Source organism: Sciurus carolinensis, chromosome 1, assembly GCF_902686445.1.
Source record: "Sciurus carolinensis chromosome 1, mSciCar1.2, whole genome shotgun sequence".
NCBI classification, from domain to species: Eukaryota; Metazoa; Chordata; class Mammalia; order Rodentia; family Sciuridae; genus Sciurus; species Sciurus carolinensis.
The window spans coordinates 89718348-89734736 of record NC_062213.1 but is presented as its reverse complement, the minus strand read 5'-3'; the positions used below and the strand labels follow the sequence as shown (position 1 = coordinate 89734736).

The 16389-nt window shown below is 44.6% G+C and overlaps 1 protein-coding gene across 2 annotated transcripts; it reads left to right on the top strand.

Moving 5' to 3' along the window:
* The first annotated feature begins 1142 nt into the window (after window positions 1–1142).
* Nhlh1 (nescient helix-loop-helix 1) lies at window positions 1143–6327 on the top strand. 2 transcript variants are annotated; one of them, XM_047522426.1, is made up of 3 exons: window positions 1143–1297; window positions 2307–2502; window positions 4551–6327. In XM_047522426.1, exon 3 carries the CDS (start codon window positions 4719–4721, stop codon window positions 5118–5120), a length of 402 nt encoding a protein of 133 aa, XP_047378382.1. In that variant the 5' UTR covers window positions 1143–1297; window positions 2307–2502; window positions 4551–4718; the 3' UTR covers window positions 5121–6327. The 2 variants fall into 2 exon arrangements, with proteins under 2 accessions (XP_047378382.1, XP_047378393.1); XM_047522437.1 differs by lacking the exon at window positions 2307–2502.
* The last annotated feature ends 10062 nt before the right edge of the window (window positions 6328–16389 follow it).

The following is a 16389-nucleotide window of genomic DNA, read 5'->3' as shown; positions in this document are numbered from 1 at the left end:
ATTTGATGCCTCACACACTCCAAATTTGCCCAACCTATCCTGCCCTCCTCTCCCAGTGTCCTTCCGATCCTGGCTCTTCCTCTCATGGCACTCCTCCCTCCTCCTCTTGAGCCCCTACTTCTTTCCTCCTAAGAGTCCATAATTTCCAGTGAGTGAGGTTAGGCTGACTAGCCTTAAATAATTCCTTGTTGGGGCTGGGATTGTGACTCAGTGTTAGAACACTTGCCTCACATGTGTGAGGCACTGAGTTTGAGTCTCAGCATTGCATATAAATAAATGAATATAAAAAGGTCCATAAACAAACTAAAAAAAAAAAATTAACAAAAAAATTCCTTGTGGGGTCTGCATCCAGAATCTGACCCTACTCCTGGTCTGGTGATTGAGTAGGTGGCAAGATAGGGGCTGGATAAGAGGGACTGGGGTAAGTAAGTCCCAGGGTTATGAGGGTGGAGGCCTGCACAGTAGCAAGAGGCAGCCTGGCAAGGGGTGGGTACCAGCTTTACGAAGAATGAGAGCATAGTTAGAGCGAGGACTCCCAGGTCCTCTTGCTGTGTTTTAGTGATGTCCACTTGCTCTTTTTTCTGTTCCTGTTAGTACCTTGGAGATCTCTCTTCTCAGGGAAAAAGAGATATGGGGAAGGGGTCCTCAAAGTCACTGGGACTCAGAATGGGACCACAGCACTTAAATCTAGCTTGCTAGGGGCCTCTGCCCTTGCAGCCTCTGGCGTGGGAGGCTGAGGGGGTTCATCTGTGGTCCTGCCCTGGCTCTAGCCCCAGCCCCACCCCTTCCCCAGCTCTCCATTTCTTGCTTATGAAATATGCATGGAGAACAGATGTCCCTGCTCCCCCACTCCCCGCCCCCCCCAGGACCAGCCTCCGCCCCCAGCTCCCTGGGGGGTTCCCAGATCCCTCTGCCAATGGCTGCCTGGCCTGGCTATTTAATATTGATGAGAGGGGGACATGGATAAGCCAATGGAGAGCTGGGGGTGTGTGTGTGTATCTCCATATATATACATAGGGCTGGGCCAGCTCAGGTGTGTATGTGTCTGTGTCTGTGAGCGTGGGCGGACCCAGTACCTTCCCAAGTCCACTCCTTCCACCTGAATCCTATATCTCCACCATGTATACCCCTTTCATCTGTTCTGGAGCCGGTACAGCCATGCCAAGCTCCCTCCGAGAGCTCTAGAAAGCCGGTCACTAACTTTGCAGACGGATGAACCCCGAGCAGCCAGAGGAGACTGGGGCTTTCAACGCTTGCCCCTCTGTCCTGCCGTCTTGGATCCCGTGGGCCCTCCTAGGTAAAAGGGGAACCACGATGCTGGGAAGGGATGGGTGTGTTCCTCCAATTCTCTGGCTTAAGCCTCTTCTCAGTTCTTCCTTCTGATTCTGTGTGCTGTGTCTCTCCATCTCCGCCTTTCCCTTTTCCCCACTTCTTTTTGACTCTTTGTGCCTGTCTATCCTCAATCAAATTGCGGTTGACAGAAGTACAGTGGGAAATCCTGGATGTCTTGGATTGCAGTGGCCCTGATCCTTGGATCTTGGAACTTTCAGACCAGATGTGGATGTTGGGGTGAGAACTTAATGGGAATATAGAAGCTACTGCTCAGACTGGAGCTGAGGACAGTGGACCAGGGGGAGATGGGTCAGATGAGGAGCACAGAGAGGGGAATAGAGGGCATGTCAAAGTGATCAGGGTGGAAGAGACATGGGGACCAGCAAAGAGAATCGGGTTATGCTAGATGTGCTGTGAACCCCACAAATGATCTTCTGGTTCCAGCTCAAGCATGGGAGTGAGGAGCTGGGGCGCTAATCATGCACTGTGTTATTCTCCCACACTATCCTACAGTATTGCCATCCCTCTTATTCCTTTGGGTCCTAGAATACGGAGTATGCTCTTACTTTCAGCATTAAACTTCATCTGTTTGGTGTCTTGGTTGTGTGTGTACTTGTCTTCCCCATCATCAGATGTTGATGACTTTCCATCCCCTAGAGCTTAGTAACTGTATGTCTACTTGACTTGAGCCTGTCTTCTGTGGTGTGGGGTGTTGGCCCCTGTGAGAGCATCTGTCAGGCAAGAGAGCCAGGGTGAGAAATAGGGGAGATGGTGAGGGAGCCTCAGTGCTTGTTTTTATTAAGTAAGGCTGAGATCACGGTGTCTGTTCCTACTAACACTCCTCCTAAGCAAAGCCCTTTCCCCAGCCACATTCCTGCTGCCTTCCCCTGATCTCCTCTGAACCTGAGGCAAGCAGACCTCAGCCAAGCCTCATAAGGGTAGCCCCAAGAAGCTGTCTATGCCTTCCTCTGCAGGTCATGCCTGAACTACCTTGGAATATGGAAGAGTGATTATGTTCCCTTTCTCCAATCTTTCGTGAAGAGTCTCCAAAAAGGCCAGGGAATGGCAAGGACTGAACGTGCTGAGGACAGAGCTGGAAGAAGGGGTGGTCCTGGGCAGGGGGATTGTCATGAGAAGAGATATCTTCCCCTGGTTCTAATGGACACAGCGGTAGGATCCGATGTGCACAGTGGTCATGTAGGGGGAGGTTTGGGGGACTGGGAGGAACTAAGCTAGGGCTGCTGTGCTAAGCTCCATATGTCCCAGTCTACACTACAATGGACAATCTGTGTGTTTTAACCCCTTCCCCCAAGAAGCGAGGGTACAGAGGGACCCCAGAAGGAAAAAGAGTATAAGGCCAAGGTTTTCAATTCTCCCCTCACAATTAGGAACGGTCTAGCGTCAAAGCCAACCTCTCTTGGAGCTGTTGCTTCCATCTTACCCTTTATTTATTATTATGGTTAAAAAAATAATAAAAAATTACCATCTAAACCATTTTTAAGTGTACAGCTAAGTTGGGCATTATGGTGCATGCCTGTAATCATAGATACCGAGGATACTGAGGCAGGAGGCTCGCAAGTTTAAGACTGGCCTGGACAACTTAGTGAGACCCTGTCTCAAAATAAAAAATAAAATGAGATGGGGATGTTGCTCAGTAGTAGTGCCCCTGGGTTCAGACCCCAATAACTGAAAGAAAAAAAGTATACAGCTCAATAGTGTTAAGTATATTCAATGTATTGTGAAGTAAATCTCCAGAACTTTTTCATCTTGCAAATGGGAAGCTATATACTCATTAAGCCACTCTTTCCCTCCACCCTCCAGCCCCCAACAACCACCACTCTACTTTCTGTTTTTATGAATTAGACCACTTTAGATAACTTGATGTAAGTGGAGTTATAGTAATTTGTCCTTTTTCGACTGACTGATTTTACTTCATAGATCCTCAAGGTTCATCTGGTATAGCATATGACAGGAATTACTTCCTCTTTAAGAATAATAGTCTAATATATATGTATATATTATAATATATATAATATGTACATATATGTCTACACAGACATACCACATTTTGTTCATTTATTTATCTATTGATAAACATTTGAATTGCTTCTACTGTTTGGTTATTGTGAATAGTGCTGCTATGAACATGGGTATAAGAATATGTCTTTGAGACCCTACTTTATTTGGATATATACCCAGAGATGGAAGTGCTGAATCATATGGTAGTTTCATTTTTCATGTTTTGAGGAACATTCATTCTGTTTGCCATAGCAGTTGCACCATTTTACAGTCCCACCAACAGGGTATGAAGTTTCCCATTTTTCCCATCCTTGCCAAGACCAATTTTGTTTTAGATTTGTTTCCTGGTTTTCTTTTCTTTTTTCTTTCTCTTTTTTGCAGTGCTGGGGATGGAACCCAGGGCCTCCTGCATGCTAGGCAAGAGCTCCATGGCTAAGCCACATCACTAGTCCTTGTTTTCTATTTATATAGTAGCTATCCCTAGCGGGTATGAGGTGATATCTCATCGTGGTTTTGATTTGCATTTCTAGTAATTAAGGATGTTCAGCACCTTTACATATGCATGGTTATTTGTTTATCATCTTTGGAGAAATGTCTAGTCAAGTTCTTTGCCTATTTTTAATGAGATTATTTGATAGTTTTGTTGTTGAGATATAGGACATGTATTCTGGATTTAACCCTTTATCAGATATATGATGTGCTAATATTTCCTCTCATTCTGTAGGTTCTTTTCACTCTGTTGAATGTGTACATTAATGCACCAAAGTTAATTTTGATGTAGTTTTTTTTTTTTTTTGCTCTGATTGTCTGTGCTTTTGATATCATACCCAAGAAATCATTGTCAAGTTCAATGTCATGAATCTTTCCCCCTATATTTTCTTCTAGCAGTTTAATAAGTTTAGGTCTTCAGTCTTTTTGCTCAGTTTTAGCCTTCCTTGTGTTTCCTCTCCATCTTTTAACTTTTCTTTTCCTGTTACATTTTGGATCCTCTTTCCTTCTTACTATTTTCCTCCTACTGCTTCTCACTATGTCCACATGTCTCTCTCTGGCCCTGCCCTGTCTCTCATGTTCTGCTGTTTCCCCACATGCACAGTTCCTTACCACTCCCAGGCCAACTTAACCCCCACTTCCCTGACTCTGATTCTTAGCGGTCCACTTCTTTCTCCCTCAGCACCTGTCAATTCTCCTTTCTTTTTCAGGCTCCATTTCGGAACCTTGATATGGAACCCTGAAGTGGCTCTGATTTCCAGAGTTCAGTGGCAGACCCCACCACCCCAGGCCCTTCCTGCCCCTCCCACAGCCAGCTTTCAAGCTCTGAGAGGGAGGGGTGGGGAGGGGATCGCGATCTCACAAGACAGGGGACCATCATGATGCTCAACTCAGACACCATGGAGTTGGACCTGCCTCCCACTCACTCCGAGACCGAGTCGGGCTTCAGTGACTGTGGGGGTGGGGCAGCCACCGATGGTGCTGGGCCGGGGTGTCCGGGCGGGGGCCAGGCCCGGGGGTCGGAGTCAGGAGAGCCTGGCCGGAAAGACCTGCAGCACCTAAGCCGGGAAGAGCGCAGACGTCGGCGCCGGGCCACGGCTAAGTACCGCACGGCTCATGCCACGAGGGAGCGCATCCGCGTGGAAGCCTTCAATTTGGCCTTCGCTGAGTTGCGTAAGCTGCTGCCCACGCTGCCTCCGGACAAGAAGCTTTCCAAGATTGAGATCCTGCGTCTGGCCATCTGCTACATCTCCTACCTGAACCACGTGCTGGACGTCTGAACTCAGCCTGTCTCCTGTCCCGGACTCTCCCTTCCTTCCGGGGTCTCTCTAGAGCCCCTTCTACAGCTCATTGCTTGGAGTGGACTTCTCCTCCCCATCCCAAAGGCACCAGGCCCAGACAGTGCCCACCGCTGGTCCTGAAGGCCACTTTCTTTTACTTACCTAGGCACCCTGAGATCTGTTCTCATGAGTTCCTTCAGAGTGTTGCTGTTAGTGGTCTAACTGGTCAGAATCGTTTGCTAGAGTGATCAGAATAGAGTCCTGTTGGATTTCCTAAACCCAGTTCTCTGGGCTGCTGCCTTTTCTACTCTTATGTCCAGATTTTCAGAGTCCCCAGACCCAGACTCTCTTCCATCTCTCCTAGCCTGTGGTGAGGATGGGGCATCAGAACTAGAAGGGTGTAAGGCTGGGATTAGAGTCAGGGAAGGGCTTCTTCATTTTGCTTGGAGGAGGAGTAGGCTTTTGGGAGATAGAGGATGAGTGAAATAACACCTGAAAGGGGAATCTCAGTAGCCAGGAATGATAGAAAACTTTTTTGCTTTTCTTTTGTCCATCTTGGTCCTGAGGCTCAGCACATACAGACCTCAGTTCTTACTCAGTAGTGAGTGCCTTGCCCTCTCTGAGCTATTTGGCTGCCTCCCTGCCCACTACCATTCCAATCTTCTCCCTCCCTGTGGGCCCCTAAAAAAGGGAAAAACTCAATCCTGGGATGGGGGTGACATCTCCAAATAGCATATGGTATCTGCAGAAGGCCCAGGCCATGCGTGGGTGGGCCAGCCCTGACAGCCACTTTCTTCTCCATCCCAACCCACCCTGAAGATGTACAGAATCCATGCTGATTCCTCACTAAGATGCAAGGGGATGCCCTATTATTGCCCTCCAGGACTGCTCCTGGTCCCAGAGCCTATTTATTACATTTTTTTTTTCTGTTTCCTTAAGTTGCCATTGCAAAAGAAGATACACTCCCACCCCACCTCATGGTTCCCCCACCCCATGGTGCTGAGCCCCACTCATTCATTATAGCCCTGGGCCAGCAGAACAAAGGACCTTAGAACCTGTCTAGAAGAAATGAACTCATTGCATTTCTATGATCCCTCCACCCTTATACCAAACTCCTAGCTCTGCAAGGATATTTATTTATGTATTTATGTATTTATTTATTTATTTATCTATTTATTTATTTATTCATAAATATTACTATTTATTGCCGAGTTGTGCACTTTGGGGTAGAGGGCGGGGGGCTCCCAACTGTTCTAGCTGGGTCTCTCTTGCTCCCTTCCTGGTCCCTTTCCTGCCCTTTCTCTAACTCCAGGTGTGTGTGGGAACCCCACCCCCTTGCTTACCACACCGATATCCCTTCCTCAGATCCATCTGTCCTAAACTCCTGGTCCTCTGGAGCGGTGCACCTCCCCAACTGTGGGGCTCCTGGATGTCCTTTTCAATACCCTCTATCCCCTGACAATCCCACCCAGTCCCAGCTACCTCTTTTCTCTCTCCAGCCTTCCCCGATGACCCTCACTTCTTAATACCACCAAGAGCAGGCCCCCAGGGTCTGTGTCCTGTGTCTTGTGTGTGATTCCTTCCTGTTGCATTTTCAATTTCATACATAAAGAAAAATTAAAGTGACCTCGTTCTAGCGCCATATATGACTGTGGTTCATTCAATTGGGTTGGGATACTAGCCAGTAGGTTATGGAAGGGTATGCATTGAGAGTCCCAGGCTTTGAAGTCTCCTCTGGGAGGTGAATGGTCATAAAAGCTCAGTGTGTTGGGCGAATGAATATGGAGAGAAGGGGCCACAGGGCAAAGAAGTCAGGGGAGGATATAATACATGGGTTCCAGATCTCCTGACTTGAAGTCCCATATTCCTCTATCTTGGCACTCATCAAGTGATACTTTCTGACATCTCTGATGTGCTCCAGTTCCTACTTCCTATGGACCTGAGAAAGAGCTGAGTGAAAATCCAAGTGAAATCCAAGTTAAACATATGTCCAGTGGTTTGTGCTGCTGTGAAAACCCATGGCATGAAATTGAGACATTGTTTTCTAGTCTCTAGGTTAAAATTTTTTTGAAATCTCAGTTTTTGGTCTATTTTGTGTTCCCCAGTTTTTGTTTTGTTTTGTTTTTTTTTTTCACCAGATATTGAACTCAGAGGTTCTTAACCACTGAGCTACAGCCCCAGCCCCCCCCTTTTTTTTTAATTTTCTAAATTTTGAGACAGGGTCTCATTAAGTTGCTTAGGGCCTTGTTAAATTGCTGAGGCCAACCTCCCCAATCCTGGAATTACAGGTGTGCACCACTGCCCAGCTGTGTTCCTTAGCTTTAAGATACTGGGGAAAATATGATGGAGGACCTGGGACTGAGCAAGGAATGAGGAAAGGGATGAAAAAGAGTGGTGAGCAGATATCAAAGTCATCCTGGATGGGATCCTAAAATCAATCTGTCAAAGAAACTAAAGTGTTCCTCAGAGGGTACAGGACTTGCCCAAGGTCACACAGCTAAGATTCAGGCCCATATTTTTTTATTCTTCAGTGCTGGGGTTTGAACCCTGGACCTCAAGCATGTGAAATATGTGGTTTATCACAGGTGTGTGTGGGAACCCACACCTCCAGACTCTAAAACCGTGTTCTTGATGCCCTCTGCCATCTACTCTCCTCTGTCTTCCTGAAATGATCCATACGAATGGGTGGTGCTCTTTTGTACACATTTTCACCGAAATATTGATAAACTAGAGAGGATTCAGAGTTTCGTAGTCAAGAAAGCAAAAGGTCTAGAGATATTTCATGAAAGGAATGGATGGTTGAAAATGGAAGCTATGTGTCTTGATAAGAGTAGATTTAAATTTGGGTGCAGAGGTGCATTCCCATAATTCCAGTGACTCAGGAGGCTGAAGCAGGAGGATCGAAAGTTTGAGGCCATCCTGGGCAAACTAGCAAGATTCTGTCTCAAAATAAAAATTAAAAAGGTCTGGGGATATAGCTCAGTGGCAGAGTGCCCCTGGGTTTCATCTCCACTATTGCAAAAACACATTCTGGGTGGCCTCAGGAGGCAGAACCCAGATAAGTGATTAATGAGTGAAGATTGTAAGAGAGCAGATTTTAATTCCAAGAAAAGATTTGCAAAACCTGAAGCTGTTCAGAAATGGAAGCACCTGCCTTAAAGAAGAGGCATCCAAATAGAGGGGCTGGAGACTCAATCACATGCAGAGATACCGTAGTGCACATCCCTGCCTCAGATGGAACCCTGGCTAGGTACATTTGAAGATCCTTTCCAAATCTGAGGTTATAAGAAAATGCTGAAGGCAAACAGTGGGAGGAGCATGCTGACACCAGAGCCTGGCAAGAAAGAGGGCTGAACTGAGAAGATGAGGGAGAATCTGAGGACAACAAAGGACAAGAGTTAGAAATGAGCATAGAAATCATTGAGTCCAACACCTTTCCTTTTTTTTTTTGCTTGTGGTACAGGTACTGGGAATTGAAGAACTCAGGGGCACTTTACCACCAAGCTATATCCCCTGTCCTTTTGTTTTTTAGTTTGAGACAGGCTCTCATGAAGTTGCCAAGGCTGGCCTTGAACTTGCACTCCTCCTGCCTCAACCTCTAGAGAAGCTGAGATCATGGGTAGGCAGGACCACACCCAGTCCAACACCTTTGCTTTAAAGGTTGATAAACTCCTGCCCAGAAAGGTGTTGTGACTCATCCATGATGATGAACTGGGATTATTACCCAAGTCATCTGCTCCTGGCACCCCCCACCACCCCACCCAGTGCTTTGTGCCTCTTCTTGCTCAGCAGACACTCACAGTGCCTGCTGCCTGCCCTGGGCTGGAGAGCAGAGGGGTTAGGGGCCCCTCCCTTCAGGGGTCCCTCAGGGCCTGGGGGTGGTAAGAGGGGGCAGCTGCAGCTGTTCAACCGCTAGCTCCGAATTTCTTCAGATAATCAATTGGCCTCGGCTGCCGCTCTGCTCCACAGGATGGGGGAAGGAGATGGAGAGTAGGAGGAGGAGGGAACAGGGAATGGGTGGTAGAAGAGGAGTGGTCATGGAGATGGAAGTCCTTGGGCTGAAGGGAAAGTGAGAGCTTCTGTGCTAATAGACAACAGGGAAAGAGGAAGGGATTACTAGAAGAAAAGAATTCTGTGGTCTTATTTCACTTCCCTCCAAAACCCAGCTTGTGGGCTGGTGAGGTGGGAGAGGGCAGTGTGGGGGCCCAGGTGAGTGAGATTTTTGCACCTCTCACCCTTTCCTTTCTCCTCTATCTTCTTCCTAAGTATCTGTAGCCAGGGCCCCTTTCGTTTGTCCATGCTCTCCCATCCCCAGTTACCCACAGGCCCCTGACCTTCCAATCCTGTCTATCATAATTGCTCCCCTCTGTCCTCCATCTTAGCAACCCTCATTCCTAGTGACAGAGCAGAAGGCAAGGCCCCAGGGGCTTGAGAGTGGGGGGTCTCTAAGCCACTCCTCCTTTCCTACACACACACACACACACACACACACACACACACACACACACATTGTCGTAGGCTGCCAGGCATATGGCCCCTTTGTGCCCACACAATGAAGGCCCTGTCTGTGCCCCTTTCCCAGTCTGGGCATGGTGCAGGCTGTTCTTCTCTCTGTGATTTCACCCACCTCCCTTCCTTCTCTATCCCCAATGCAGTGCCTGCCTAATTCACCTTCTCTTCTCTTTTTATCCACAAGGCTCCTCATACCACTCCTTCCTTTATCTTTCCCTCTCTTTCTTCTATTCTTTTCTATGCTCTTGAAGCTGACCCAGCAAGGACCACGGACAGAAGAAAGAAACTAACAGGACATTCACAGTCCAAGATGTAGTGTGGGGAAAGAAGAAGGAAGCAAGCAGAGAAGTCATCTGTTTTTTTTTTGTTTTGAGGTACTGGGGTGCTCTACCACTGAGCTACACCCCACCCATGTTTTATCTTTTGAGGCAAGGTCTCACTAAGTTGCCCAGGCTTGCCTCTAAATTGCAATCCTCCTACTTCAGCTGGGATCACAACCATCTGTCTCTAAGGCTGGCAAAGAGGCAGAGGCAATAGCAGCAAGATTGTAGTAGAGAGAAAGCTCATACTTGGTAGCCAGAGGATCTGCATCTTGGCTCCATATTCATCTTTATTCTTTGTGCCATAATGCCCTTTCTGAGTGTCCATTTCCTCATCTGCAAAATGGGATGATAAGATCTGCCATATTATGAGAATTAAATGAGATCATCATGAGGGTGCTTAGCACCATAAGTGCTCATTAAAACAATTCATCAAGGGTAGTTAGTAGCGGGGTCAACCTATACCGTTATACAGTTTGTGCATTGTACAAGGTACCAGTCCAGGGCAGTGAAAGGGCCTGACATCCAATCCCCTTTACACCAGACCAAATGTAAAACAGTAGCCCTGACCATCTTAGGAACCAAGATATGACGGGAAGGGACAAGAGGCTATGGGTCATCAGAGAGGAAGACCTCTGAGTTCAGTCTTTGGAAAGTTGGGACTAGGTAAGCTGTAAAATGTAAACTGAGGATGGAGAAATTGCAACTGAGAAAAAGGGTGGGATTTAAGAATGGAATAGAAGGAAAATGGGGTGGGGATATTCTCAAAGAGATGTGTTGATGGTCTAATGACCTTTCTCTAATCTCTGTTCCTTTTCTGTAAATCCTGACAATTGGTTATTAAACACTGCCCCCTGCTGGCCACTAGCGGAGGTTTGTTTGCTTTTGTTTTTGTTTTTCTGTTCTGTTTAGGGGCCAAGAAACTGGAAAAGAGAAGAAACCACCAGACCTGGGACTAAAGTCAAAGGGATTGTTGTGGGACCTGCATCCAGATTTCTGTTCTAGGCAGAGGTTTCTGGAAAATGAGAGAGGGTTGACTGCTGACTAGTGAGAGACTAAAATTCATAGGTGTTGCTGGGCACGGGTGGCACACTCCTATAATCCTAGCAACTCGGGAGGCTGAGGCAGAAGGATCAAAAATTTGAGGTCAGCCTCAGCAACTTATGGAGAGCCTCAGCAACTAGAAAGATCCTGTCTCAAAAAAAAAAAAAAAAAAAAAAAAAAAAAAAAAAAAGGAAAAGAAAAAAAGGGCTGGGGAGATAGCTCAACTGGTAGAGTGCTTGCCTTGCAAGCACAAGGCCCTGAGTTCGATCCCCAGTACTGGGAAAAAAACAAAACAAAAACAAATAAAAAGAACTGAGGATGTAGTTCAGAGGTAGAGTGCCCCTGGGTTCAATCCCCAGTACCATACACACACACACGGGGGTGAGGGGGGAGAATTCATAGGTGTTTCATTTATATAATAACTTATTTCATTTTTTATTTGTTGTGTGACTGTGTTTTTTGTGTTCTGTATCTGGGGATGCAATCCTGTGTGTGTGGTTTTTGTTCATGCCTGCATCTATGGGCTTGTTTTCCGTGCCCTTTTTTAATCTGGGTGACAGCTGTCAGTAGGGAGTGAGGGCAGGAAGCTGTTTAATTTCCTCTTCCCTAGAGAACCTTTCCTTCCCTCTGTTTTTGTTTTTGTTTTTTTTTTTAACCTCTGTCTTTCAGTCCCAGCAGTCACATAACTGTTGACAGGTTGTAGTGTCTTTTTTCCCACCTTCTGTCTCACTTTGTTCTTTAAAATATTTTATTGGGGCATTATGATTATACATAATGGTGGAATATGTTGTTGCATATTCATACACACACACAATATAACAATATTATTTGATCACTATTGTTCCCTAGTATTTCCCCTTTCCCTCCCTGCTTCTTCCCCAGGTCCCTTTCCTCTGCTCTACTGATCTCCCTTTGATTTTCATAAGATCCTCCTGCCTTTATTTTTCATTTTCAGCCCTAGCTTCTACACATGAAAGAAAACATGCCATCCTTGACTTTCTGAGTTTGACTTATTTCACTTAAAATAATGTTCTTAAGATTCATCCATTTGCCTGCAAATGACATAATTTCATTCTTTATGACTGATAAAACTCCACTGTATGTGTGTGTGTATATATATACATACACACGCGCACACACACACACACACACACACACACACATATATATATATATATATATATATATATATATATATATACCATATTTTCTTTATCCATTCATACACTGATGGACACCTAGTCTGGTTCCATAATTTTTCTGCCCCATTTTAGTAATGCCAAGTTCAGAGACTTGCTCCTCTCTGACCAGAGACACTTGTGCCTCCCAAGTGAAATGAGGGGAGAGGAAGAGCCTTGAGATCACAACCTGTCTGTCACCTACCTCCTTTTTATCCTTCCTGGCATTGAAGTTGTAACTTTATTGCCTCCTCCTTCATTGGTGGATTCTATTTTATGTATTGCAAAATAATTTAGTGAATAACCAGTGTGTACCAGGCATTGTTCTGGATTCTGATGTGCAGACTTGGGCTCCCTCCCTCCATCTACTTGGGAGGGCAGTGTGGGTGATAGACATGTAAGCACATCAATTTTCCTACCATGAAAACATGCAAGGAATAAAGGACTAAAAGGAAGACAGAAAACAACTCAGAGGGAATGTCGATGAGGGAGGGAGCAGGTAAAATCCGAGTTGGGTTTTGAAGGCCAAGTAGGGTTTGACAGGTCTGGGAATGTGCTCCCATTGAATTTTGCCAGGTATTGCTGAGACTCCCATTCACTGGACAGACACTTCCTAGCTGTAGGAGTGCTGATTCACAGCTGGGTCCTGCTTTATGACTTGTCTTTGGAGGAAGACAGATCCCTCCCTGGTGCAGTCTGCATGCAATGACTGGTTGGTATGGGTTACAAAGTCCCAATGTAGGGACAACCTTGAAGGGCTTCCCCTATTTGAGGGCCTCTACAGCAATTGCATTGTATTTCATCTTCTCCCTCTGCTTAATTCAATTTCCCTCACACCTAAGGACACTCTTGAGTGAACTCTCTCCTGCATGCAGTATCAGAATTAAAGAATCCATTTCTTAGCTGATGCGTGGTGGTGCACACCTAAAATCCCAGCAACTCAGGAGGCTGAGGCAGGAAGGAGGGTTTCAAGTTCAAAGCAGCCTCAGCAACTTACTGAAGTCCTAAGCAACTAAGTGAGACCCTGTCTCAAAATAAAAAAGAAAAAGGACTGGGGATGTGATTCAGAGATAGAATGCCCCGGGTTCAATCCTCAATACCACAAAATATTAACTAACATAATTATATATATATAAACTCTAGATTAGAACTTCCAACCTATCTTAAGCATCTATGTCAATTTTGTTGAAATATTTGCAGAATTGAGAACTTGGTACTTAATGGGTAAGGGCAATTCTGAAGAAAGACAGCAGGGGTCAGGTCTGCACAGGGAACAGTTTTAGGAGCTTTTGAAAGGTCAGCTGCCAGAAGTTAAGGAGAATGGGGAAAAGCGAGCAGGTTTAGGAAAGCTAGGTATGTATGCATGAATGTATCGGAGATCTCTACCTGTACTTCACCTAAGCATTCCTGTGTTGTGTACTTTACCTGTCTAGGTCTTAATCATCTTTCGTGACAATGTAGATAGATGTTCTCACCTCTGGAACTGCCCGCTGTGTGATGTGTCCCTCCTGTAGTCCTCCAAGCTTGCCCACTTCCACCTCACTTCATTTCCCTGTCTGTACATAGCTGTAGCTCTACGATTGTGCTTACCATGTTGAATTAGACCAAAATCATCTATCTATTAGCATATGGGTTTTGGTGTGAACTGGAGAGTTACTGAAAATCTTTGAGCATCTGTTTCCTCATCAGAGATAACATCCAAAACCCTTAGTCCAATGCTAGTGCATAACAAAGCTCAATAAACAGTGGCTATATTAGGATAATTAATGCTTTTATTATTTGCTACTTCAAATTACTGAGTAGTTCCAACATCTGCCTGTTACCATTCACCTTGAGAATATGGATTTGTTCATCTATTTCAATCCATTTGACATTTCAGATATGGTTCTTGTAGACTATTTCCTCCAGAACTGTGTCTTATATTTTAATTTCACTGGAATCCAAGTGAAAATTTAATTACTAAGTAAATACTCAAGTATGCAGAGTTTTTTTTGTTTTGTTTTTTGGCACTGTGAATTGAAACCAGGGGTACTCTACCACTGGGCTATATCATCAGCCTGTTTTTTTTTTTAATTTTTTGTTTGTGTATTTTATTTTATTTCTCTTTTTCCACATTTTTATTGGCACATTATAGTTGTACATAAGGGTAGGATTTGTTGTTATATATTCATGCATGCACATAATATAACAATATAATTTGACCAATATCATTTCCCAGTATTTCCCCTTTTCTTCCCCTCTTGCCTTCCTCTGCTCTAAGATCTTAAAAGAAAAATTTTATAAATATAATACTGTGCATGGTGGCATACGCTTATAATTCCAGGGACTCAGAAAGCTGAGGCACGAGGATCAGAAGTTGAAGATAAGCCTGGGCAACTTAGTGATACTCTATCTCAAAATAAATAAATAAATAAAAAAGGATGGGGAAGTAGATCAGTGATAAAGTGCCCCTGAGTTCAAGACCCAGTACTGAATAATAAAAACAAAAAAACCTCCATCACCCCTTCTAATAATTATATTATTATTGTTATTTTACCTTTGACCCCTTTGTTCTAACTATATTTTATTTTTTTGGTGTTGAGATTTGAGCCTTGCAGGCTGAGCACATGCTTAACCACTGAACTATATTCACAGGCCCAATGTCTACATTTCATTAGATATAAAATTGGGGTAGGCATTCAATTTTATTATTTCCAAATAGCTATGCTATTTTCCTGATATTATCTTTTCTTTATAGAAAAAGTTATATTTCTTCCTTTGCAATATCTTTATATATTTTCCTTTTCTCCCTGTCCCCTTTTTAATTTTGAGAGTTATTTTTATAATCTGGATACAGTCAGGTGCTTCTGTCATCCCAGTGACTTGGGAGGCTGAGGCAGGAGTATTCAAGTTCAAGATCAGCCTTAGCTGTCTCAAAATAAAAAATGAAAAAATAAAAAAGGACTGAGGATGTTGCTCAGTGGTTAGAGCACCCCTGGGCTCCATCCTCAGTACCAAAAGAAGAAAGAAAGAAAAAGAAAAAAAAGAAAGGAAGAAAGAAAAAGAAAAGACCCAGAGACCCAGAGAGGTGAAGTACACAACACATGAGTACTCAGGTGAAGTACAGGTAGAGATACCAAGGGAATAAAAGCATAGAACTGTGTGTGGTGGTGCACTCCTGCAATCTGCAATCCTGGTGACTTCAGAGGCTAAAGCAGGAGGATCAGAAGTTTGAGGCCAGCCAGGGCAACTTAGTGGGAACCTGTCTCAAAATAAAACATAAAAAGAACTGGGGATGCAGCTCAGTGGTAAAGTGTCTCTGTGTTCAATCCCCAGTACATTCATTCATACATAGGTACATACGTACCTAGCTTTCCTAAACCTGCTTCCTCTTCCCCATTTCTCTTATCCTCTGGAAGCTGACCTTTCAATAGCTCCTAACACTGTTTCCTGTGTAGACCTGACCCCTGCCCTGTATCTTTATGTCAAAGAAACAACTGGTGCAGTTGATGGAACACGGGACAAGAAGTCAGGAGACCTACCTTCTAATACTGGTGTTGCCACTAATTGGCTGTATGGTTCTGGACACCTGTTTTCCAATCTGTAAAATAGAGAAAGATTTCTTCCAACCTCCAAAAAGTATACTTTTATTATTTGCAAACAGATTCCTTTAAAGTCACATATTCTGCCAGGTTTGGTGGGGCATAACTGTAATCCCAGCAGCTCAGGAGGCTGAGGCAAGAGGATTGTGAGTTCAAAGTTCAGCCTCAGCTACTCAGCAAGGCCCTAAACAACTCAGCAAGATCCTGTCTCTAAATAAAATACAAAAAGGGCTGGGAGTGTTGCTCAGTGGTTAAGCATCCCTGGGTTCAATCACTGGTAACATAAATATAAATAAATAAATAAATAAATAAATAAATAAATAAATAAATTCACACATTCCACAATTCATTTGTTCTCAGTCTCTTCACCTGCATTCCATTTCATTGGATAAATGTTTGCCATTGTGTGCCCTTCACTGAGTTAAGCTCTGGGTATAGAAAGATAAAATAAGGCATTGTTTGTGCTACTTCAGAAGTTTGTAGACTAGCAGGGCAGACATATTTAAACAGGAAACTACCATACAATGTCATAAATACTGAGATAGAGATATACATAGCTCAAAGGAGGCTCTCTGGTCAATGGGTTGCTAATTTTGCTTGGGGAAGTTGGAGATGAATTGCAGAGGAGGCCATA